The sequence below is a fragment of the Labrus mixtus genome, chromosome 1, assembly GCF_963584025.1.
Source record: "Labrus mixtus chromosome 1, fLabMix1.1, whole genome shotgun sequence".
NCBI classification, from domain to species: Eukaryota; Metazoa; Chordata; class Actinopteri; order Labriformes; family Labridae; genus Labrus; species Labrus mixtus.
In genome coordinates this window covers 971,266-996,414 of record NC_083612.1, presented here as the reverse complement: position 1 = coordinate 996,414, position 25,149 = coordinate 971,266, and the positions used below count along the sequence as shown (strand labels likewise).

The 25,149-nt window shown below is 37.4% G+C and overlaps 1 protein-coding gene across 2 annotated transcripts in view; it reads left to right on the top strand.

The window, feature by feature from the left end:
* The window catches only part of LOC132979153 (gastrula zinc finger protein XlCGF57.1-like), a 79,830-nt gene extending 73,964 nt beyond the window's left edge, over positions 1-5,866 (top strand). Inside the window, exons 3-4 of one of the 2 annotated variants that reach the window (XR_009674026.1) lie at positions 3,508-5,697; positions 5,792-5,866. Coding sequence is in view for 1 of the 2 variants with exons in the window: in XM_061044704.1 (XP_060900687.1) it covers positions 3,508-5,231 (1,724 nt within the window). In the remaining variant the exon portion in view is untranslated. Of the gene's footprint in view, positions 1-3,507 lie in introns of both variants that reach the window. The other variant, XM_061044704.1, reaches the window with a different exon arrangement.
* Positions 5,867-25,149: the final 19,283 nt, after the last annotated feature.

Genomic DNA, 25,149 nt, shown 5'->3' with positions numbered 1-25,149 from the left:
ACAATAAACTGGACTGGTCACACAACACCGACGTCCTGTACAAGAAGGACCAATGTCGACTGCACCTGCTGAGACGACTGAGGTCCTTTGGAGTGTGCAGGACTCTGCTATGGACTTTTCATGACACTGGTGGCGTCTGCACTTTCCTATACAGTGGTCTGCTGGGGAGGAGGGAGCACAGAGAGAGACAGGAAGAGACTGAACAGACTGATCAGGAGGGCCAGTTCTGTCCTCTGGACTCTGTAGAGGAGGTGGGTGAGAGGAGGATGCTAGTGAAGCTGACATCCATCATGGACAACCCCTCTCACCCCCTGCATGACACTGTGGGGGCCCTGAACAGCTCCTTCAGCAGCAGACTCAGACACCCACCCTGCAAGACAGAGCGCTACCGCAGGTCGTTCATCCCATCTGCAGTCAGACTGTTTAATCAGACTCTTTAACAACATCACCACCTCATGCTACACACTGTGTGTTTTTTCAAGAACAAAACCCTTTCCTGTGTAGTTACTGTGTAATTTTACATTATTGTATTTTAAATTTAACTGAATATAAATATTTGATTTTGTTTTTAATAATTATATTCCCGTCCCCTGTTTTCTGGAGCTGCTGTAATGCACAAATTTCCCCCACGAGGGATCAATAAAGTTTATCTTTATATTATTGTAACTTCATTTACCAGGGTAAAGTGTGCTCTACACTGCAGACTGTAGTCTTTGTTAACAGAATGTTAAACAGCTGTCAAAACAGCTTCAACGTGCGATGAGTGCGCATTGATATCTGCGCGTCCGCTCGCCACACTCACTGCTCTAATTATAATAAAGTGTTAAAACGGTCATAAGATACGTCTGTGTGAATTTTTATTTGAGGTTTGCTGTCTGTTGAAGTAAGAAATTTCATATTAGAACTTTAATACAAAGGCCTATTACTAACAATTATTAAAATCCCGAAGATTCAAATTAATCAATAGATACAGTACGCATCGCGTCATAGATGGGGGCGGGGCCTCCCGTGGGGGAAAAGAATCACAGAAAAAAAAAGAACTACAAAACGATTACTCGAGTACTCGCTTTAACAATGGGAAGAGTAATCGATTAGAGAACATTTTGCATTTCTGCACCCCTAGTAGCCATATGTTAAATTGTTGACAGAAATGTGTGCTAGCTTGAAGGTAACTTTCTACAGCTTTCTGGTTCATTATTATCTCAGGCAACATTAAAGTGACAGCTGGTCAACACATGTAATAAGGTAGCCCAGAGGGAATATAAACTTAATGAAAATCAGCAGGAGCAACACATCAGGTTAATATATTGATAATGTTAATAATGATAATAATAATAATAATACATTTTATTTAAAGGTGCCTTTCAAAACTCTCAAGGTCACCTTACAGAGCAGAGATAAAAACAACAAAGTAACAACACAACGATAAAATTACAGGATGTAAAGGAGTTATGAGACCGGGTGGAGAATGATCAGACTGAATATGCCAGTTTAAAAAGATGTGTTTTGAGATGTTTGGTGGATAGGTAGAGCTGGGTGTCATCCGCATAGCAATGGAACTGGATGTTATACTTACGGAAGATATGGCCAAGAAGGAGATAGATGATGAACAGAAGGGGGCCCAGGACAGAACCCTGAAGAACACCGGTAGTGACTGGAAATGGCTGGGATTTGAAGGTTCCGAATTGAGTGAACTGAGTGCGACCAGAGAGATAGGATGAAAACCAGTGCAAGGGTGTGTCAGTGATTCCCAAGGAGGCAAGTCTGTCAAGGAGTGTGTGATGGGGGATGGTGTCGAAGGCTGCACTTAGATCAAGGAGGATGAGGATGGTTAGAAGTCCGGAGTCAGCTGCCATGAGGAGGTCATTGGTGATTTTTACCAGTGCTGTCTCTGTGCTATGGAGGGGGCGGAAACCAGACTGGAACTGTTCATAGAGGTTATTGTCAGACAAATGAGTGTGAACCTGAGATGCAACTGTTTTTTCAAGAATTTTGGATAGGAAGGGTAAATTAGAGATAGGATGAAAGTTATTTAAGTAATTTGTGTCTGCAGCAGGTTTCTTAAGTATAGGGGTTATTGAAGCTGACTTGAAAGAAATGGGAACAAGACCAGAGGTGAGGGAGGAATGTATGGTGACCATTATTAGGGAAGACAGAGGGGGTAGGCAAGCTTTTACCAGGACAGTAGGAAGAGGGTCTAATGGACAGGTAGATAGTTTTGATTTCCGAATGAGGTCAGATATTTCAGCAACAGCAGGAAGTTTGAAACTTGAAAGTGAGCGAGAGAGAGAGGGGGTAAGAAGACTGGGAGAGATGAGATGTTAGGACTCAGTTGCTGGTGAATCTTGTCTACTTGTTACATATTTATAGAAGAGATGTGGAAATATTGCCATACTTGATAACTGTATTATTATCCTCTCAGGCTCTTGCTCTGAGAGCTGCTTGCATAGTGACTGCCCATCACATCAGCCCTGAGTGGAACATGGTAAGCCCTGTTCTGCAAATTCAACCCATTTAAAAAAGCGACTCAAGGTTGGACAACAAGTGAAAGACAGGAAGTCAACTTTCACCCCCTCACTTTCAACCAAGGTAGAAAGGTCAGGAGGTTCCTGTGGGGCTGATAGTCTCTAAATTCATTTGAAAGCACACTGTTTCAACCTCATTGACAGCGCAGTGCGCCAGCTTTACTGTAGCTCAGCTCGCCCAACAGCAATCTCTCTCCCAACTATCGTAACAGAGAATCCATTAATTCTCTTCAACAGAATTAAAATGTCATCATCCATAGCAACAAGAATACAGGACAGGATAGACATGTAGCATTAACTTATCGTGCTTTCATTGATCACGTCAATTAAAATATTAAAAGCAGGGCTGTTAACGTTAACACGTTAATCAGTTTTTTAATAACAGTATCTGCAGTGATGGAGAAAAGCAGTGAAGTAATATCCCTGTGACATCAAACATTTCACTTTTTGTTGATGTATTTATGGAATTTTGTACGCATTTGTTTTAGACATAGGACAGAATCAGAAACCAAGGAGAGAGAGTGGGGAATGACTTGTGGGAAAGGAGCTACAGGTCGAATTCAATCCCGGGCTGCCCGCTCTCCAGGACTTAATGATGATGAGGAGAAACCTCAGTCCTCACAGCCTTTGGCTACCGGTGCCCTCACTTTTTTTTTTACACAACCTCTCCAGATGGTTTCATTTACTTTTACTTTTTTCCTTTTTTCTGTGGTTAAGTTAATATAGTATCTTCAGTTTACCACAAGTTCCTTATTTTCTTTCAAAATAAAGGTAACCTAAGCATAAGACATAATTACAAAATAAAAGCATTAAACACTTTTTTTTAAATTCAAAATAAGTGAATTCCAAACATGATTAAGATGTGGCCAATTCCAATCAACTATTGATTTTCAGCCTTTCAAAATGAAATCATTTAACAGCCCTTATTAATATTTAAAAAGCAGTTTAAGTACCGTTAATGTTTGTTTACTGTGTCCTGCAGATGTCCAGCAGCTGTTGGTTAGTAAAGAAGAGCTTCCACCTGAGCAGCAGGAGTGGAGCATTCTGGACCAGGAGGACACTAAGCCCCAACACATTAAAGAAGAACATGAGGAACTGTGGATCAGTCAGGAGGAAGAACAGCTTCAAGGACTGGAGGAGGCTGATACCTCCAAGTTCCCCTTCATTCCTGTTTCTGTGAAGAGTGAAGAGAAACCTCAGTCCTCACAGCTTCATCAGAGACAAACTGAACAGATGGAAACAGGAGTTGATGGAGAGGACTGTGGAGGAGCAGAACCAGAGAGAGACTCAGATCCAGAGAGACGTTTACAACCAGAGACTGAGGTCGAGACTGAAGACTCTTACGAACCTGAGACTGATGACAGTGATGATTGGAAAGAGACAAGAGAAGATCTGTCAGAATTAAACCTGAAAAATAAGAAACTAAAGACTGGTAAGAGATCACACAGGTGTTCGGAGTGTGGTAAAAGATTTAACCAGAAAGGGAATCTGACCAGACACATGTTAGTACATACAGGAGAGAAACCCTTCAGCTGCTCTGTTTGCAGTAAAAGTTTTACTCAAAGAGGAAGTCTGACCACACACATGTTAGTTCATACAGCAGAGAAACCCTTCAGCTGCTCTGTTTGCAGTAAGAGTTTTACCCGAAGACAACATCTGACCACACACATGTTAGTTCATACAGGAGAGAAAGCTTTCAGCTGCTCTGTTTGCAGTAAAAGTTTTACCCATAGACAAAGTCTGACCACACACATGTTAGTTCATACAGGAGAGAAAGCTTTCAGCTGCTCTGTTTGCAGTAAAAGTTTTACCCATAGACAAAGTCTGACCAGACACATGTTAATTCATACAGGAGAGAAATCCTTCAGTTGCTCTGTTTGCAGTAAAAGTTTTACCCATAGACAAAATATGACCAGACACATGTTAGTTCATACAGGAGAGAAACCCTTCAGCTGCTCTGTTTGCAGTAAAAGTTTTACCCATAGACAAAATCTGACCACACACATGTTAATTCATACAGGAGAGAAATCCTTCAGTTGCTCTGTTTGCAGTAAAAGTTTTACCCATAGACAAAGTCTGACCACACACATGTTAATTCATACAGGAGAGAAAGCCTTCAGCTGCTCTGTTTGCAGCAAAAGTTTTACCCGAAGAGGAAATCTGACCACACACATGTTAGTTCATACAGCAGACAAACCCTTCAGCTGCTCTGTTTGCAGTAAAAGTTTTACCCGAAGACAACTTCTGACCTCACACATGTTAATTCATACAGGAGAGAAACCCTTCAGCTGCTCTGTTTGCAGTAAAAGTTTTACCCATAGACAAAATCTGACCACACACATGTTAATTCATACAGGAGAGAAATCCTTCAGCTGCTCTGTTTGCAGTAAAAGTTTTACCCATAGACAAAATCTGACCAGACACATGTTAATTCATACAGGAGAGAAACCCTTCAGTTGCTCTGTTTGCGGTAAAAGTTTTACCCAAAGACAACTTCTGACCACACACATGTTAATTCATACAGGAGAGAAACCCTTCAGTTGCTCTGTTTGCAGTAGAAGGTTTACCCAAAGAGGAAAACTGACCACACACGTGATGATTCACACAGGAGAGAAACCTTTCAGCTGCTCTGAGTGTGGTAAAAGGTTTAACCGGAAAGAGACTCTGACCAGACACATGTTAGTTCACACAGGAGAGAAATGCTAATCCTGTTCAATGGTAAAACTGATCCAAAGGATTCCAAGTTAACAACATCACTAATGTGTATTCATAAGTATGTATTGACTAACAGATGTATAACTGTTGTTATAAAGGGATATAAGACAATTCTATTCACAGGAATCTGTCTGTACTTTTTTGACATTGATGTTTTGTTGCTGACATATGAACCAGTAAGTTGGGATCAGCTATGACGTTTACATTTAAAGTGTTTATATTGTTGAAAGATCAGAAAGAGTTATGCATTTGTTGAATTTGTTTTTATCATATATTTACTTTTTATTTTATTATAATTTAATCCATTTATCATTTACTTCATATATTTACTTTTGTTATCACTTAATCTTTTCATCATATTCATTCATATGTCATATTGTCGCTACGACTTTTGGTTTTTGACTTTTATATTTCCTGTCAATCCTACACACACCCGCGGTGCCTACGCACCTGTGAGGTCAGGATGAGTGTGCCATACTTTGAGCAAAACCACATACGAGCTCGTAGGTGTATAGCGTTTCTGCTTATCTGCCTGGTTCACAGTCTTCGAGCTAAAACCACATATGAACTTAGTATCACCTGTGTTACCTTATATGCTTTGACATCAAAACCACATATGAACTTAGTATGAACTGTGGATGTATCTCGTTTCTGCGAATATGCATTGTTGAGGTTTTACAGAATCTTGGAAAAAAGAGACCGTCTGGCTATGAAAACACTGTGGAAAAGCTGATCGGGGTTCTTTTTTACTTTTCTAAAGGACTCCATGTCACTCTGACTTTTGAATCCCCATTTTGGGACATAGTCTCTGAGACCAAGATCTTTTATAACCTCAAGTGTCTACACTGTGTCTACACTCTCAGATTTAGACTTTGGTCTTTGTGTTTTGCTTTTCTTTTTATACTTTTACTGTTTTGTATTTGCATTTGGAATATTATTTGAAGTTTTTGAAATCATTTTCTGACTGAAATTATTCACACCACAAAGACCGGAGTCTCTTCATTGTGTATAACTAAATGGTATATGGAAAAAAACACTTCAATTGTTTGTATATTTGTTCTGTTATCATTTCTCTCTTTGGCTTCCTTTTTGCTGCTTCACTGACTCCCCCAGTGCCTCTCTGGCAATCCGATGAGCCAACTCCACTCCGACTCTCCTGGAGTTGCTGGACATACTCAGGGTAAGAAGGATCTGTTTAAGGGTCGGGGGGCAGGCCAGTTCACTAACTTCACGGCCGAACATCATGAAGTTGGGTGTGAAACTGGTAGCGCTGTGCCTGGTTGCTCTGTAAGCCATGACAGCGTAGGGGATCATAAGGTCCCAGTGTCAGCGTTTGGCTGTTGTGGCCAGAATCTTCTGCAGGGTGGAGTTAAATCTTTCTACCTGTCCATCAGACTGTGGTCGAAAAGGTGTGTTGTGTGTTTTCTCAATAACAGTGAGCCCATTTTCTGGAACACCTCAGACTTGAAGTTCCGACCCAGATCACTGTGCACTGTTTGTGGTGCACCATAACCACACACCCAGTCAGTGCTCTTTCTGCTGCCTTGTGTTTCTCCCCACTCAGGTTGCCTTCAGGTAGAGAGGGGCGGAGCCACTTAATTTGATGTTGTGCACCTGGGCACACAGGGCCTCAGTATTTAAACTGGCTTCTTATTCTCTGTCTCTCTCTCGTCAACACTACACACATTCAGCATTGCACTCACCACTGATTTACAGTTTGCACATTCTTTGATTAGCAGGATTTGCCTGGGTTGTGAGAAAATGGGGGCTTGTCTGACTTTTGAACTTGGATTTGGCTTGATACTTGGTAGTTGTAAATCTAATTAGTTGTGTATCAGGTTGTTTGTGTAGTTTGTTTGGAACTTGATCTGTGCAGAGTGGTAAGTAACCTCTCTGACTTGTTACTGGTACAATTCGTTGGGAGAATCACATGTTTTTCTTGTTTGAAGATTTAATAATTTGACTTTCTTCAGAGCATTAATTGTACTTGTTAGTTTGACCGTCATTTTGATTAATTGATATTTAAAATTACAATGGTGTAACAAGGTTTGTTTGATAAGAGTTTTATTTTTGAGCAGCCTGATCAGCAAGCCGCCGGGCAAACAGGACTTGCCACTTTGTTATTTTTCCTTTTTTATTTTTGGTGGTAACTCTGGGGAGGGGGTTCACCAAATTCGGTGTGTTTCAGGTGACTAGGTCAGTGATGTTCTGGGATGGTGTCCGAGTTTGGGAGACGCCTCGAGCTCAACAAGTCATTGAAGAAGTGAGGCTGAGGTGAGTTAGTTGTTAGTGTAGGTGTTGGGGTGTCTCCATAAAACTTGTAAAGTAAAGCATCATATTCTCTTTGTTTGTTGGACTGATTACCTTGTTACATTACATTTTTTGAGATGTTTGTTTAAGTTGGTTTTTAAACTTGGTATTTAATCAGTGGCAGACTTGACTTGGGATTTTGACAATGGCTTCTGTGTATGAGTAACAATCCTCTGAAAGCTAATGTTTTTGGATGCAAGAGTCCTTAAAATAGGGGCAGGCATTACACCTAGTTTTGTTGATGCAGGTTTAACATTTGAAACAAAAAAGAAAAAACTAGACCTTGAAAAGTACAAAATGCAACTCATTAAAGACGGTAAATTTGCTGATGGTTCAATTTTGGAAAGTTTGAGCCACAGTGAACATTGCTCAATAAGTATCATGGGTGCACTAGACAGTCTCACTAGCATGCCTGTTTTGCCTTTTTCACCTGACTCAGACACAGGGGAATTGGTTCCTGTTGTGGGATTTGGATTAAAAGTTGTGTCTGCACCTGTGCATAGAGCTGACCTTGGTTCAGACACGGTAGAAGGGGAAGTTCCTTTGGATGTTTGTCCTCAGCTGCCGGTCTATGGGATTGACGTTCTGGGGAGTGATTTGGCTGGGGAATGTGTCTTTGCTGATGGGCGGTTTCTGGATGTTGTGGTTGCGACCGTGAACTAGGCCAACAAAACCGTAAGCTGAGGGAAGGGGGCGCGGACACCGCCTACAACAGCAAAGGTTTGAGTGACTGCTCCGTTTAACGTTAAATTCCAGTCAGCCCAAGCACGGATGCTACAGGCAATTTAGCATCACACCATAAACTGGGAGAGGGCGCGCAAACGATGCCTTCCCCAGCAGAGGCTTGAGAGTAACTAATGGTAGCCTATAACCAGTTAGCTGCCGCTAACCAAACAATTTCGGCACCGTAAGCCGGGAGAAGAGGGCGCGTACGCCACCTACACCGGCAGAGGTTGCAATAATTAAACACAAACAAAAGTAATGTACCCGTTCACTCAGTGTTTTAGAAACCACAGCTGGCTAGGGTAATAATACAGAGTTACATAATAAACAAAGTAGGCTACCCACCGGTACCAGGAGCGGGAAGCGCAACGCTGCCTTCACCGTCAAGGATTGTAAACACAAACTTAAACTTTGGCTAATTAGCTTCGGCGAAACACAGCCACTAATTTGCCAGGAAATTTCAATAAAACGAAACACGTACCTTATGTCCGTAGAGGGGAGTGAGAGGCTACCCTACCGGTGTCAGGTACAAACAAAACAGACCGTTCCCTAAAGAGGGTTGGACAGCCGTCGCAGCCCTTGGAGGGCGAAAACTTTGCCGCTCCGACCGACACGGTCCCAAGGCTACCGTGTTATTAAGTCTTGCAGGGTGGGTGTCTGAGTCTGCTGCTGAAGGAGCTGCTCAGGGCCCCCACAGTGTCATGCAGGGGGTGAGAGGGGTTGTCCATGATGGATGTCAGCTTCACTAACATCCTCCTCTCACCCACCTCCTCTACAGAGTCCAGAGGACAGTCCAGGACAGAACTGGCCCTCCTGACCAGTCTGTTCAGTGTCTTCCTGTCTCTCTCTGTGCTCCCTCCTCCCCAGCAGACCACTGCATAGGAAAGTGCAGACGCCACCACAGTGTCATAAAAAGTCCGTAGCAGAGTCCTGCACACTCCAAAGGACCTCAGTCGTCTCAGCAGGTGAAGTCGACTTTGGCCCTTCTTGTACAGGACGTCGGTGTTGTGTGACCAGTCCAGTTTATTGTTGAGGTGAACACCCAGGTATTTGTACGTCTCCACCCTCTCGATGTCCAAGCCCTGGATGTTCAGCGGTGCAGTCTGGGGAAGTCAATCACCATCTCCTTTGTCTTGCTGGCGTTGAGCTGAAGGTGGTTGAGCTCACTCCAGTCGACAAAGTCCATGATGACCTGCCTGTACTCCTGTTCGCTCCCCTTAGACACACACCCCACGATGGATGTGTCATCGGAGCACTTCTGCAGGTGGCAGCTCCCAGACCACCATGTCAGACTCACTCAATGAGAAACGCCTAAAAATGGAAGTAGACACAGGAGCTGCAGTGTCTGTCATTTCTGAAAAACTGTACAAACATGGGTTTAAGAAGCTAAAACTAATGCCCACAAACTTTGTGGGCATCTTGACCTATTGAATCCAGCAACGGATCTGGTTATTGGAGATACGTTAACAATATGCTATTCAATTGTATCTTTGGGCACACAAACTTCAGGCCACCCTCTGCATAAGACTGCGGTCAAGCCAGCCTCCACTTCAGAAACGATAGTTTATTCTATCTTATTTACACGACGGCATCATGTCATTTCTGTCTCTACATGGTCGTTTACAATTCTCCTCTGCTCTCTGTGTCGCGCACGGCGGAGTTTCACGTATACACACATTCAGACACACACAGACACTTGTGCGCACACACAGGTGAGCACACTTTCACCAGTGGAGGCCTGGGTGTGCACAATAATAAAAAGTCCTTAAGAACCATCAGAAAATAAAGTAGGCCGCTTAGCTTACTTCGGACTTTTCTGGGCATGTCTCTCTCTCTGCTGTTACTCAGGAGATGCGCTGTGACAGCCACAGATACAATCCATTAAAGTTGGGACATTGAGGAAAATGTAAATAGAATGATTTTGAAAATGTAGGCTAACACTATTTGATTGAAAAAATAGCCCAATGAAAACAACTAAAATCTTGAAACTGACAACAATTATTGTTTTTTGGAATATTTCATGCCCATTTTGAATTTGATGCCAGCGACTTATTTCAAAAGGTTTGGACAGAGTCATGTTTACCTCTCTGTTGAACGGCAACCACTAGCTCCAGCTGTTGAGAGTGTGTCTTCAAGGACGTGCGTGTGTGTGTGTGTGCATTCTCAAGAGCGGCAGGATGTGCAAACCACTGTAGAGTAGAAAATAATCTTTTTTTTTTATAGCATTTTGTAAAAACAAAGAAAATGTTTTTCGCCTCTAACACGCCAAGTGGGAGTTTTTGTCTTTTTAGTCACTGCTCAAAAGAAGTAATAATGCAAAATATATATATAATCTTTGTCACTGTTTCTGGTACTGACCTGCAATGATCATTAAAAAAAAATTGGTTGCATCAATGTTATGTGAAAAAATTACAACTTTCTCTCTTTTTTCCCTGGATTTAAAAAAAATCAAGTGGTGAAAGTGGACAAATCCTTTAATATATATACATTTTATAGCATTTTCAGAATATAAACAAGAGGTGGCCACTTTTGGCCACGAACAAGCTGAGAGGGTTTTTTTTCTGTTTTTCTGTCACTGCACAAAAAATTAGTGATGCAAAAAATCATTGGTACTGCTAATTATTGACATACATTTAGCTGCAGTGATGGTTAAAAAAATTATCAGGTAGCATGTATTATTTGGTAAAAAAATTTGATTTTACGCTTTTCTCCCTTTTTACATCATTAGCATATTGTGATCTAACAGGCATTTAAAGGGTTAAAATTCTGAATTTGAATGAAATTTTGGTTTTCATGACAAGGACTGAAGCAAATTTAAAAAATCAAGTGGTTAAAGACAAATCCTTTAATAAAAAATATTTTTATAGCATTTTGCAAATGTAAACAAGAGGTGGCCACTTTTGGCCACGAACAAGCTGAGAGGGAGTTTTTATGTTTTTCTGTCACTGCACAAAAAATAAAAATGCATTTAAATCACTGTTGCTGTTAATAAGTTACATATCTCAGACTGTGCTACTATATATATAAAAAATACCAGTAGCATTGAGAATATATAAAATTGTCAACGTTGAGGTTGTTTTCCAACAGGTGCATTGTGCAAACAAACTGGCATTTGAAGGGTGAAAAATGAAAACGTAATGGATATTTTATACTTTATGACAAGCACTGATGTTAGTTAAAAACATTATGCAGTAAAAGTAGCAAAAAACATAAAAATCAAAAAAAATACTGAATCAGTCTGTTAGTGGCCATTTTTGGCCACGAACAAGCTGAAAGGGTAGTAAAAAGGAACGAAGCATGAGGGTTAAGCACTACAAAACTGTATTCGAGAGAATGCAGAAACTCTGAAACCAATATCTCAAAAACTCTGCAACTCACACCAAAATGATCCAGATGGATACATTTTTTAATTTTGTGATTCACAATACGGCTAAGGGCATTTTTACTTTTCACACTTAGGTTTCCGAATGTTGAAGTCTCAAAGGCACTCTATAGTGATTTTGAACCATCCGCGTCTGTTTATAGCATCTGCACATCTGTCCACTGATTTTGCTGCATTTGCGGCGCCTCGATTTCTCTTCACTGTCAATCTGAATTAACTTCAGGGATGAGCGCATTTTAAAGATACTAGGAGTTTGTAATAAAATTGGGATGAGTTTTGAGCCTACAAAACAGTTATTGATTAGAATTCTTTGTAACCATTTATGATTTATTTTGCAACAAGGACTCGTTTTTACCCCTATCATGGATAACGGGTTTTAACTAGGATTTGTATGGGTTTGGTATTTTGAAATGTTATTTGGGTGCTGTGTAAATAATAACATCTCTCCTCCTTGCTGCGTGACCGAGAAGTCTTCAAATCCCTGACCACTAGAGGGCACTGCAAACAAACATCCTACTGGCACCTGCATGTGGTGTGCGACATGAGGACCACATTGGAAATACGTATTTTTAATACTATCATGCGTTATTCTTAGCATATAAGCAAATGTGCATATTTTTTTTATTCTTTCCGAATAAACTCAAATGAACTAAAAGGGAAAACTAGGGAACTTTGGTGTGCTATTGGTTTTGTAAGGAGTAAACATGAAGCACTGGCTAAAAAACAAGTAACATGTGCTTCACCATTAGCCACTACCATTGCAGGAGAACTTCTGGGTCTTGGAAATGCAATCTGTGGCAGTACCGTATTTGCTATATCTTACATTATAGCACCCAGAAGCTAGGTCAAATTTATGCAATACATATGGACAGGGCCATAACTGCAAAGATTAGGCCTAGTTGAATAGTCTGTCACCAGAAAATTAGTTGAACACTATTTGGCTTATCAATTAACAGTTTTGAGGCATTATTTGAAAAAAAAAAAAGAAAGTGCAAAATCTGTGGTGTGAATATTTTCTGGTTTGGTAAATCATCTACGACAGTAAAGTGAAGATATTTTGGTTGTGGACAAAAAAAGGCATGAGGACATCATCTTGGGCTTTGGGAAACAGTGACATTTCTGACATTTTATAGATCAAACAAATAGACAGTGCTATTATATCCTTGAGTCCAGCACTACACTGTTATTTACAAAGGCATTTCACATGCCTTTAGAATATTGTATCAGTAATTAAACTTATATGTATAAGTATTTTATATACATTTTATATAAATAAGCCTGGTTAATACACATAAATATGTCTGGTTTTGGTGTAATTGAAAATCAAAATCACAGGCACTGTGATTCTTTCTATTCATTCAGCCGTATTATATGTTAAGTAAATATGTTAGTATTATTTCCATACCTGTACAAGAATCTCATCCAGTTGAAAAGAGATACCTTGGATCGGTTGAAGATTGACTTGATTGATTTTCTGACAATGCCTCTGTGGTTGGACCTCTGTTGACATACCCTATGGACAACACCACAACTTGTCATCCAATGGAATTCAAGGATATACCATAATTATTATTATCTCTGTTTAAGACCTTTCCAAAAATATTTGTTTCAATGCGATATACAAATCCAATAATTTGCATATTAGACGAATAAACAAAAACATGTAGATAGATGATAGAACAACAAAGTAACATTCATTCCATTACAGATAAGGCAACTTAAAAAAGAAAAATAGGAGAAAAACTGATTGCTCTTACACTTGCTTGAAGGGAAGAACTTGATTTTTTATTGTAAGATCACAAAAAATTACAAGCAACTAGGCCTAAATGTTGATTATTATGGATTAACGTTTAACTTGATGTATAGGCTAAATCAGTGTTTCCTAAAGCATTGTTCCTCAGAGGGTTAACGTTACAGGTAACTTACCATGCAACATGAATAATGCTTTGACAATTTCTGTTTTGTTTTGTTTTTTTACCAATGACAGTATATCATTAATTAATTGTTTATTAATAGCATACATTAAGAAATTATGTAATCTACTAACATCATAAACAACCAAGAAACAGAACGACTTTGCTATTGTGATGTACAAATCTTCAGATTGTGATTGAATAACTTAACATTGTCGTTATGTCTGTACTTAGACGATTTCTCTTGGGCATCTATGATACGGCCTAAGGACAATAGACTGTAAATATCTATGTTATCTACCATTCATAGAAGTCTCCACGACTGCTGTCCTTTATCTTAATTTTGTGGTGGCAAACGTGACATTTCACCCTCGTTTTGAGAAGTTTTCTTTTTTGTAGCCATTTTATTAATTTCTTGTTGTCTTTTCTTTTAGATCGATTACCTTCAATTAACTCCCTCAATTCACTTGCTAAACCAGGCATTTTCCATCAAGGGCTAAGTCATGTCAGCCTTCCTAATACTTATCAGACTTCCTGTTTGCGCCAAGTGGTACCGCGCCTGACCTCTGACCTGACACCCAGGGTCGCCAGATCCACGGTTTTCCCGCAGAATTGGGCTGGTTTTATTAGCTGTTTCATTGCAGTCGATGATGTGTTTCGCTTGTTTTGTCACACAGACCTGGCAACCCTGCACACGTGACCACAAGATTCAGTTATTGCCTCTTAGCTAATAACGTGTAGACAACAGGGAGAGCTCCATAACGTAACTTGTAATATACTTAAACAATATTGATTCCATCATACCAGGTAAAAAAAGGCATTTTACCAGATCAGGAAAACAACTAGCAACAACAACGCCACCGCCAAAGAAAAAAACTCAAGTTAACGTGACTGTGGAGGATGATGATGCTGTCGCTAAAGTTTCGGATGAATCCACTGATCTGTTTGTTTCCAGCAGCAGCGAAGATACATCTCAGACAACTGGTGAGTTAGCTAATCTGTTGCCACGTGTTTGTGCGTGTGTGTTTTAGGTATCGTTTACCCTAGTTAGTGTGACTGTGAACTAGAGCATGGCCCAAAAGTTCCAACCAAACCAACCCGAGCCCGAACAGCCTGTCTCAATAAGTGTATTTCTGGGCATGAAAAGCCGATTTTATTTCAGTTTTTAATAAGTAAGTTTTCTGAACGCCGGAAATCTGTTCAAATGAGACCTTAATGAGTGCAACGCAGAAGCATGTACAGGCCAATATTTAAAAAAACACATATGGCTATAAACACGTATGGATAAAGCGGACAGTTTGAACCATAGACTGTAAAAATAATGGACGGGACAAGGTCCCCGGTCTAGTGAAGCTTTTATTTTTAGAGCTCCCCCTGCTGACTGGCTGCAGTATAGGTCATAAACTCCGCCTCCTCAATGATAACAGACGGGATGTGGGTCAAACCTAAACTCTGCTGTGATCATTAGTTATTATCACCCTACATTGTGTTCAAGTGCTCATTTTTCTTCTTTCTTTGCGGATCTTGCGTAGCTCTCTTTGTGAATAGCAAAAGTTACGTAGTGAAGGAAAGCCGAGACGCCATTGAATTTTTCCGTTCAGTTTTTTCGTCTTTTTTGAGCTGGCAAAATGAGTTGTTCTGCAGTAAACTGTTCTAACCGACCTGTGGGATCTAAGGGATCTTTGCAGTTTTTTTGGTAAGTAAAAAAGTGTGATTTATGTGTCATTGGTTAAAGTCGTTATCTAGCTAGCTAACACATAAGCAGTCTAAGGTTAGCTGAAATGTTGTAAAGCTAGGTTACTTATCCGGCATGATTTATCTTTTTTTTTTTTTTTTTAAAATGAGCAAACCTAATAACTGACATGCTATGTTTCTTGATATTGTTATATCATTATTGTGATTTAAATTGTATTTAAAACCAAGAATCGTAATATAAAATCCGCTCATAGATGAGGTTCATTGACTGTACAGTTATTTTACAGCAAAAATAAATAGTCTGGTAAAGTCTCAAAAAAGTATCTAGGGCAAAAACAAAGTCAAATAATTGTAATCTGTCCTGCATCATTACTAATGTGTACATGTTTACAGTCTGAGTGATAAGTGGGTTATACAGAGAGTAACAGGTTTTACTTTCACTGTGCAGACTGAAATTCATAGAACTATATACGAGGGTAGAATATTTCTCTATGTATCCCGATAAAACTAAAGGTAAGATCTGATTTAATATAACTGTTACTGATTTAAGATCCAGATAAAACTAAAGGTAAGATCTGATTTAATATAACTGTTATTGATTTAAGATCCAGATAAAACTAAAGGTAAGATCTGATTTAATATAACTGTTACTGATTTAAGATCCAGATAAAACTAAAGGTAAGATCTGATTTAATATAACTGTTACTGATTTAAGATCCAGATAAAACTAAAGGTAAGCTCTGATTTAATATAACTGTTACTGATTTAAGATCCAGATAAAACTAAAGGTAAGATCTGATTTAATATAACTGTTACTGATTTAAGATCCAGATAAAACTAAAGGTAAGCTCTGATTTAATATAACTGTCACTGATTTAAGATCCAGATAAAACTAAAGGTAAGATCTGATTTAATATAACTGTTACTGATTTAAGATCCAGATAAAACTAAAGGTAAGCTCTGATTTAATATAACTGTTACTGATTTAAGATCCAGATAAAACTAAAGGTAAGATCTGATTTAATATAACTGTTACTGATTTAAGATCCAGATAAAACTAAAGGTAAGATCTGATTTAATATAACTGTTACTGATTTAAGATCCAGATAAAACTAAAGGTAAGATCTGATTTAATATAACTGTTAATGATTTAAGATCCAGATAAAACTAAAGGTAAGATCTGATTTAATATAACTGTTACTGATTTAAGATCCTGATAAAACTAAAGGTAAGATCTGATTTAATATAACTGTTACTGATTTAAGATCCAGATAAAACTAAAGGTAAGCTCTGATTTAATATAACTGTTAATGATTTAAGATCCTGATAAAACTAAAGGTAAGATCTGATTTAATATAACTGTTACTGATTTAAGATCCAGATAAAACTAAAGGTAAGATCTGATTTAATATAACTGTTACTGATTTAAGATCTAGATAAAACTAAAGGTAAGATCTGATTTAATATAACTGTTAATGATTTAAGATCCAGATACAACTAAAGGTAAGATCTGATTTAATATCACTGTTACTGATTTAAGATCCAGATAAAACTAAAGGTAAGATCTGATTTAATATAATTGTAACTGATTTAAGATCCAGATAAAACTAAAGGTAAGATCTGATTTAATATAACTGTTACTGATTTAAGATCCAGATAAAACTAAAGGTAAGATCTGATTTAATATAATTGTTACTGATTTAAGATCCAGATAAAACTAAAGGTAAGATCTGATTTAATATAACTGTTACTGATTTAAGATCCAGATAAAACTAAAGGTAAGATCTGATTTAATATAACTGTTACTGATTTAAGATCCAGGTAAAACTAAAGATAAGATCTGATTTAATATAACTGTTACTGATTTAAGATCCAGATAAAACTAAAGGTAAGATCTGATTTAATATAACTGTTACTGATTTAAGATCCAGATAAAACTAAAGATAAGATCTGATTTAATATAACTGTTACTGATTTAAGATCCAGATAAAACTAAAGGTAAGATCTGATTTAATATAACTGTTACTGATTTAAAATCCAGATAAAACTAAAGGTAAGATCTGATTTAATATAACTGTTACTGATTTAAGATCCTGATAAAACTAAAGGTAAGATCTGATTTAATATAACTGTTACTGATTTAAGATCCAGATAAAACTAAAGGTAAGATCTGATTTAATATAATTGTTACTGATTTAAGATCCAGATAAAACTAAAGGTAAGATCTGATTTAATATAACTGTTACTGATTTAAGATCCAGATAAAACTAAAGATAAGATCTGATTTAATATAACTGTTACTGATTTAAGATCCAGATAAAACTAAAGGTAAGATCTGATTTAATATAACTGTTACTGATTTAAAATCCAGATAAAACTAAAGGTAAGATCTGATTTAATATAACTGTTACTGATTTAAGATCCTGATAAAACTAAAGGTAAGATCTGATTTAATATAACTGTTACTGATTTAAGATCCAGATAAAACTAAAGGTAAGATCTGATTTAATATAATTGTTACTGATTTAAGATCCAGATAAAACTAAAGGTAAGATCTGATTTAATATAACTGTTACTGATTTAAGATCCAGATAAAACTAAAGGTAAGATCTGATTTAATATAACTGTTACTGATTTAAGATCCTGATAAAACTAAAGGTAAGATCTGATTTAATATAACTGTTACTGATTTAAGATCCTGATAAAACTAAAGGTAAGATCTGATTTAATATAACTGTTACTGATTTAAGATCCAGATAAAACTAAAGGTAAGCTCTGATTTAATATAACTGTTAATGATTTAAGATCCTGATAAAACTAAAGGTAAGATCTGATTTAATATAACTGTTACTGATTTAAGATCCAGATAAAACTAAAGGTAAGATCTGATTTAATATAACTGTTACTGATTTAAGATCCAGATAAAACTAAAGGTAAGATCTGATTTAATATAACTGTTAATGATTTAAGATCCAGATAAAACTAAAGGTAAGATCTGATTTAATATAACTGTTACTGATTTAAGATCCAGATAAAACTAAAGGTAAGATCTGATTTAATATAATTGTTACTGATTTAAGATCCAGATAAAACTAAAGGTAAGATCTGATTTAATATAACTGTTAATGATTTAAGATCCAGATAAAACTAAAGGTAAGATCTGATTTAATATAACTGTTACTGATTTAAGATCCAGATAAAACTAAAGGTAAGATCTGATTTAATATAACTGTTACTGATTTAAGATCCAGATAAAACTAAAGGTAAGCTCTGATTTAATATAACTGTTACTGATTTAAGATCCAGATAAAACTAAAGGTAAGATCTGATTTAATATCACTGTTACTGATTTAAGATCCAGATAAAACTAAAGGTAAGATCTGATTTAATATAATTGTAACTGATTTAAGATCCAGATAAAACTAAAGGTAAGATCTGATTTAATATAACTGTTACTGATTTAAGATCCAGATAAAACTAAAGGTAAGATCTGATTTAATATAATTGTTACTGATTTAAGATCCAGATAAAACTAAAGGTAAGATCTGATTTAATATAACTGTTACTGATTTAAGATCCAGATAAAACTAAAGGTAAGATCTGATTTAATATAACTGTTACTGATTTAAGATCCAGGTAAAACTAAAGATAAGATCTGATTTAATATAACTGTTACTGATTTAAGATCCAGATAAAACTAAAGATAAGATCTGATTTAATATAACTGTTACTGATTTAAGATCCAGATAAAACTAAAGGTAAGATCTGATTTAATATAACTGTTACTGATTTAAAATCCAGATAAAACTAAAGGTAAGATCTGATTTAATATAACTGTTACTGATTTAAGATCCTGATAAAACTAAAGGTAAGATCTGATTTAATATAACTGTTACTGATTTAAGATCCAGATAAAACTAAAGGTAAGATCTGATTTAATATAATTGTTACTGATTTAAGATCCAGATAAAACTAAAGGTAAGATCTGATTTAATATAACTGTTACTGATTTAAGATCCAGATAAAACTAAAGATAAGATCTGATTTAATATAACTGTTACTGATTTAAGATCCAGATAAAACTAAAGGTAAGATCTGATTTAATATAACTGTTACTGATTTAAAATCCAGATAAAACTAAAGGTAAGATCTGATTTAATATAACTGTTACTGATTTAAGATCCTGATAAAACTAAAGGTAAGATCTGATTTAATATAACTGTTACTGATTTAAGATCCAGATAAAACTAAAGGTAAGATCTGATTTAATATAATTGTTACTGATTTAAGATCCAGATAAAACTAAAGGTAAGATCTGATTTAATATAACTGTTACTGATTTAAGATCCAGATAAAACTAAAGGTAAGATCTGATTTAATATAACTGTTACTGATTTAAGATCCTGATAAAACTAAAGGTAAGATCTGATTTAATATAACTGTTACTGATTTAAGATCCTGATAAAACTAAAGGTAAGATCTGATTTAATATAACTGTTACTGATTTAAGATCCAGATAAAACTAAAGGTAAGCTCTGATTTAATATAACTGTTAATGATTTAAGATCCTGATAAAACTAAAGGTAAGATCTGATTTAATATAACTGTTACTGATTTAAGATCCAGATAAAACTAAAGGTAAGATCTGATTTAATATAACTGTTACTGATTTAAGATCCAGATAAAACTAAAGGTAAGATCTGATTTAATATAACTGTTAATGATTTAAGATCCAGATAAAACTAAAGGTAAGATCTGATTTAATATAACTGTTACTGATTTAAGATCCAGATAAAACTAAAGGTAAGATCTGATTTAATATAACTGTTAATGATTTAAGATCCTGATAAAACTAAAGGTAAGATCTGATTTAATATAACTGTTACTGATTTAAGATCCAGATAAAACTAAAGGTAAGATCTAATTTAATATAACTGTTACTGATTTAAGATCCAGATAAAACTAAAGGTAAGATCTGATTTAATATAACTGTTACTGATTTAAGATCCAGATAAAACTAAAGGTAAGATCTGATTTAATATAACTGTTACTGATTTAAGATCCAGATAAAACTAAAGGTAAGATCTGATTTAATATAACTGTTATTGATTTAAGATCCTGATAAAACTAAAGGTAAGATCTGATTTAATATAACTGTTATTGATTTAAGATCCTGATAAAACTAAAGGTAAGATCTGATTTAATATAACTGTTACTGATTTAAGATCCAGGTAAAACTAAAGATAAGATCTGATTTAATATAACTGTTACTGATTTAAGATCCAGATAAAACTAAAGATAAGATCTGATTTAATATAACTGTTACTGATTTAAGATCCAGATAAAACTAAAGGTAAGATCTGATTTAATATAACTGTTACTGATTTAAGATCCAGATAAAACTAAAGGTAAGATCTGATTTAATATAACTGTTACTGATTTAAGATCCAGATAAAACTAAAGGTAAGATCTGATTTAATATAATTGTTACTGATTTAAGAGACTAACCGAAACGTGAACACAAACATCAACAACCTGCGGTGGTGTAATGTAATATTAACGGAGCATCATGCTGCTTAAACGTGATAAATATTCTGCATTGTCTTCCACACACCAATTCAACAGTCACAAGTTGATCATATTGTAAATTTAATGACGCTCATTGAGAATTTGTACTAAAACCTGACAAAACCTGCGGTGATTGTGACTGTGTCTGTATTTAACACCTTTCAAAGGAAGGTGTTAATACAGGAGATCAGTGTTACACACAACATGCTGCTGTTATTGTAGTTAGGAGGAGACATAGGTACAATAAAAGAAGACATAAAGATCACGTTTTTCCCCACACATGTTAATATGTTTTAAATGTCATGCATTTATTTTTTATTTCGCTTCAATAATCGTTAAGGAAGAGAAACACCATGATTAAACTACAGGCTGTTGTTGCCTTTTTATAGCCAAAGAAAACTGAACATTCACAGCCTCTGCATTCAAAAGAATTTCAACATTGATATTTATGTCTTCCTATTTCCCTCTTTTCACCAACATTATATTTTAAACTGAGGATTTCCTTTTTCTCGGGTCTCTCGTCTCTCCCCCAGCTCGCCTTTGGAGAGTAAAAGTACAGTGTGGTGGCAAACTGCTTATAAAATATAAAATAGTATTTTATTGGTGAGGTGCCCCAATCAAAGCGTCCTACAGAGTATCAGCAGCGGGCTTTAGAGGGAGGAGACGTGCGTGACAACTTTAATAAAGCTTTACCACACAGTAACACCATCCACACAGCTGATCCAGGATTTACTGTAGCATCTTTTACAGCACTAAGAGGTCATGTACAGGCAAACAGAGAGAAGGGAAAAGAAACAATCTGTGCTCTCAAATAACAAAGCAGTCTCAAATCTTTTTGAGGAATTACAGCTAAAAATCTACTTTGCATACAGTACATCCTCTGATAAATACAGTGAAGTACTTTGATTGCATTTCTGTGGTGTTCCTGTAGGTGACCATGATGCAGCCAGACTGAAGCAGCACGTTGTGAAGGTGGACGCCATCATCTTGTCTTTGCAGCGTTGATTCTGAAGAGAACGCCTTCATATAGGACTCAAAGGTAAAATGATCTCTCATATGATTGGACCGTGTTATTGTAACCGCTATCAGCATCAAAGTAATTTTAGTAACAATTTATAATCCTTCTTAAAATGTAAGGAAGACTAGCAGAAGATTTTAACAGCCTCTATGGTTCTGCAAGAAGTTCATGTTTAACTTGTTCTTCTTTCTGTCTTCAAGGAAATCAGTGCTCAAAGGAAACAGCAGTCCAGACTCTGATTCCAGCTCCGGTGAGGTTCTGCACACAAATCTGATTATATGAGAATATTTAACATTAGTTTAATGTATCAGGCTGGCCCATGTGATGACAGTTTAAAATAATCTTCAATAGAAAGTGGCAGGAACACTTTTGTCTTAAAACATAAATTCATGAAGCTGATCATATTAATGGATTCATCATGTCTTATTATATATTTTGTTTTTCCTCTTAAATAGTTCTCCTGTCTTTAAAACAAACTTTAGAAGCTGAAGTTTAGCAGAACCTGAGGACAGATCTGATTTCAGGTCTGAGGCATAAACATCACAGTAAAATTCATTATACTTTACATTTAACTCCATGATTGTTTTTCTTTATTACAGAAGATGCCCTCAGATTCAGATCCATCAACAACCCCTGACAACATGGAGGACTCGTCCCCTGAGCGTTTCCTGTCCTCTCTCCATGGAGTTCTTCTCTTCAGTTATTAACTCTTGAAAACAGCAGCACAACATGCCAGACTGTTTGACAAGTCTGTGATTGAATAAATGGAAATGGAATCTCATGCATATCTTGTTATGCTTATTGGCTTTAAATGTTTAATATTAAATAAGTTTGAAGGCCATTTATCTCAGACGAGACCGGCTGTGACAAGCTGAGCTCGTCTGTTAGCTTTGCTGTTGTCTTAGCTGTTGTTGGTCAAGAAGAAATTAATGTCAGTTCAAGGCCTTTTCAAATGTGAGCTATAAACTTAACTGCTAAATGATTTTACTGTGACCAACACTTTGTAGTGCTCCAGTTAATCAGAGACAGTCAATTCAGATTCAAAAAAAGTTTATTTAAACATTTTATGAAAAAAGAAATCTTCAATAAACAACCTCTGGCTTCATGAACCATGTGGAAAATAAGTAAGGGAGACCATCAGGTCGAACTGCTGGGACATAGGAGAAAGTATAAAAAATAATTTAACAAAGAAATCCAAACAAAAATCAAATGAAGTATAAAGATCCTGGATGATTGTTTGACTGTTGAAATATGATGGAAGAGCAAATCCAACACAACCCTCCAGCATCTGGCCTTTCAAACACAGGGCAACATCATGGAAAGAAAATAGCACCATTGAATATTGACCAGGATCTCTGTGTTTTCTCTGAGGATGACTATGGTAGCCTTCTCACTATTCACTGTCACAAAGCTCCAGACTCTGTCCACCTTCTCACTGTTCACTGTAACAAAGCTCCAGACTCTGTCCACCTTCTCACTGTTCACTGTAACAAAGCTCCAGACTCTGTCCACCTTCTCACTGTTCACTGTCACAAAGCTCCAGACTCTGTCCATCTTCTCACTGTTCACTGTTCACTGTCACAAAGCTCCAGACTCTGTCCACCTTCTCACTGTTCACTTTAACAAAGCTCCAGACTCTGTCCACCTTCTCACTGTTCACTGTAACAAAGCTCCAGACTCTGTCCACCTTCTCACTGTTCACTGTCACAAAGCTCCAGACTCTGTCCACCTTCTCACTGTTCACTGTCACAAAGCTCCAGACTCTGTCCACCTTCTCACTGTTCACTGTCACAAAGCTCCAGACTCTGTCCACCTTCTCACTGTTCACTGTAACAAAGCTCCAGACTCTGTCCACCTTCTCACTGTTCACTGTAACAAAGCTCCAGACTCTGTCCACCTTCTCACTGTTCACTGTAACAAAGCTCCAGACTCTGTCCACCTTCTCACTGTTCACTGTTCACTGTAACAAAACACCAGACTCTGTCCACCTTCTCACTGTTCACTGTAACAAAGCTCCAGACTCTGTCCACCTTCTCACTGTTCACTGTAACAAAGCTCCAGACTCTGTCCACCTTCTCACTGTTCACTGTCACAAAGCTCCAGACTCTGTCCATCTTCTCACTGTTCACTGTTCACTGTCACAAAGCTCCAGACTCTGTCCACCTTCTCACTGTTCACTTTAACAAAGCTCCAGACTCTGTCCACCTTCTCACTGTTCACTGTAACAAAGCTCCAGACTCTGTCCACCTTCTCACTGTTCACTGTCACAAAGCTCCAGACTCTGTCCACCTTCTCACTGTTCACTGTCACAAAGCTCCAGACTCTGTCCACCTTCTCACTGTTCACTGTCACAAAGCTCCAGACTCTGTCCACCTTCTCACTGTTCACTGTAACAAAGCTCCAGACTCTGTCCACCTTCTCACTGTTCACTGTAACAAAGCTCCAGACTCTGTCCACCTTCTCACTGTTCACTGTAACAAAGCTCCAGACTCTGTCCACCTTCTCACTGTTCACTGTTCACTGTAACAAAACACCAGACTCTGTCCACCTTCTCACTGTTCACTGTAACAAAGCTCCAGACTCTGTCCACCTTCTCACTGTTCACTGTAACAAAGCTCCAGACTCTGTCCACCTTCTCACTGTTCACTGTAACAAAGCACCAGACTCTGTCCACCTTCTCACTGTTCACTGTAACAAAGCACCAGACTCTGTCCACCTTCTCACTGTTCACTGTAACAAAGCACCAGACTCTGTCCACCTTCTCACTGTTCACTGTCACAAAGCTCCAGACTCTGTCCACCTTCTCACTGTTCACTGTTCACTGTCACAAAGCACCAGACTCTGTCCACCTTCTCACTGTTCACTGTAACAAAGCTCCAGACTCTGTCCACCTTCTCACTGTTCACTGTCACAAAGCTCCAGACTCTGTCCACCTTCTCACTGTTCACTGTCACAAAGCTCCAGACTCTGTCCACCTTCTCACTGTTCACTGTCACAAAGCTCCATACTCTGTCCACCTTCTCACTGTTCACTGTCACAAAGCTCCAGACTCTGTCCACCTTCTCACTGTTCACTGTAACAAAGCTCCAGACTCTGTCCACCTTCTCACTGTTCACTGTAACAAAGCTCCAGACTCTGTCCACCTTCTTACTGTTCACTGTAACAAAGCTCCAGACTCTGTCCACCTTCTTACTGTTCACTGTAACAAAGCACCAGACTCTGTCCACCTTCTCACTGTTCACTGTAACAAAGCTCCAGACTCTGTCCACCTTCTCACTGTTCACTGTCACAAAGCTCCAG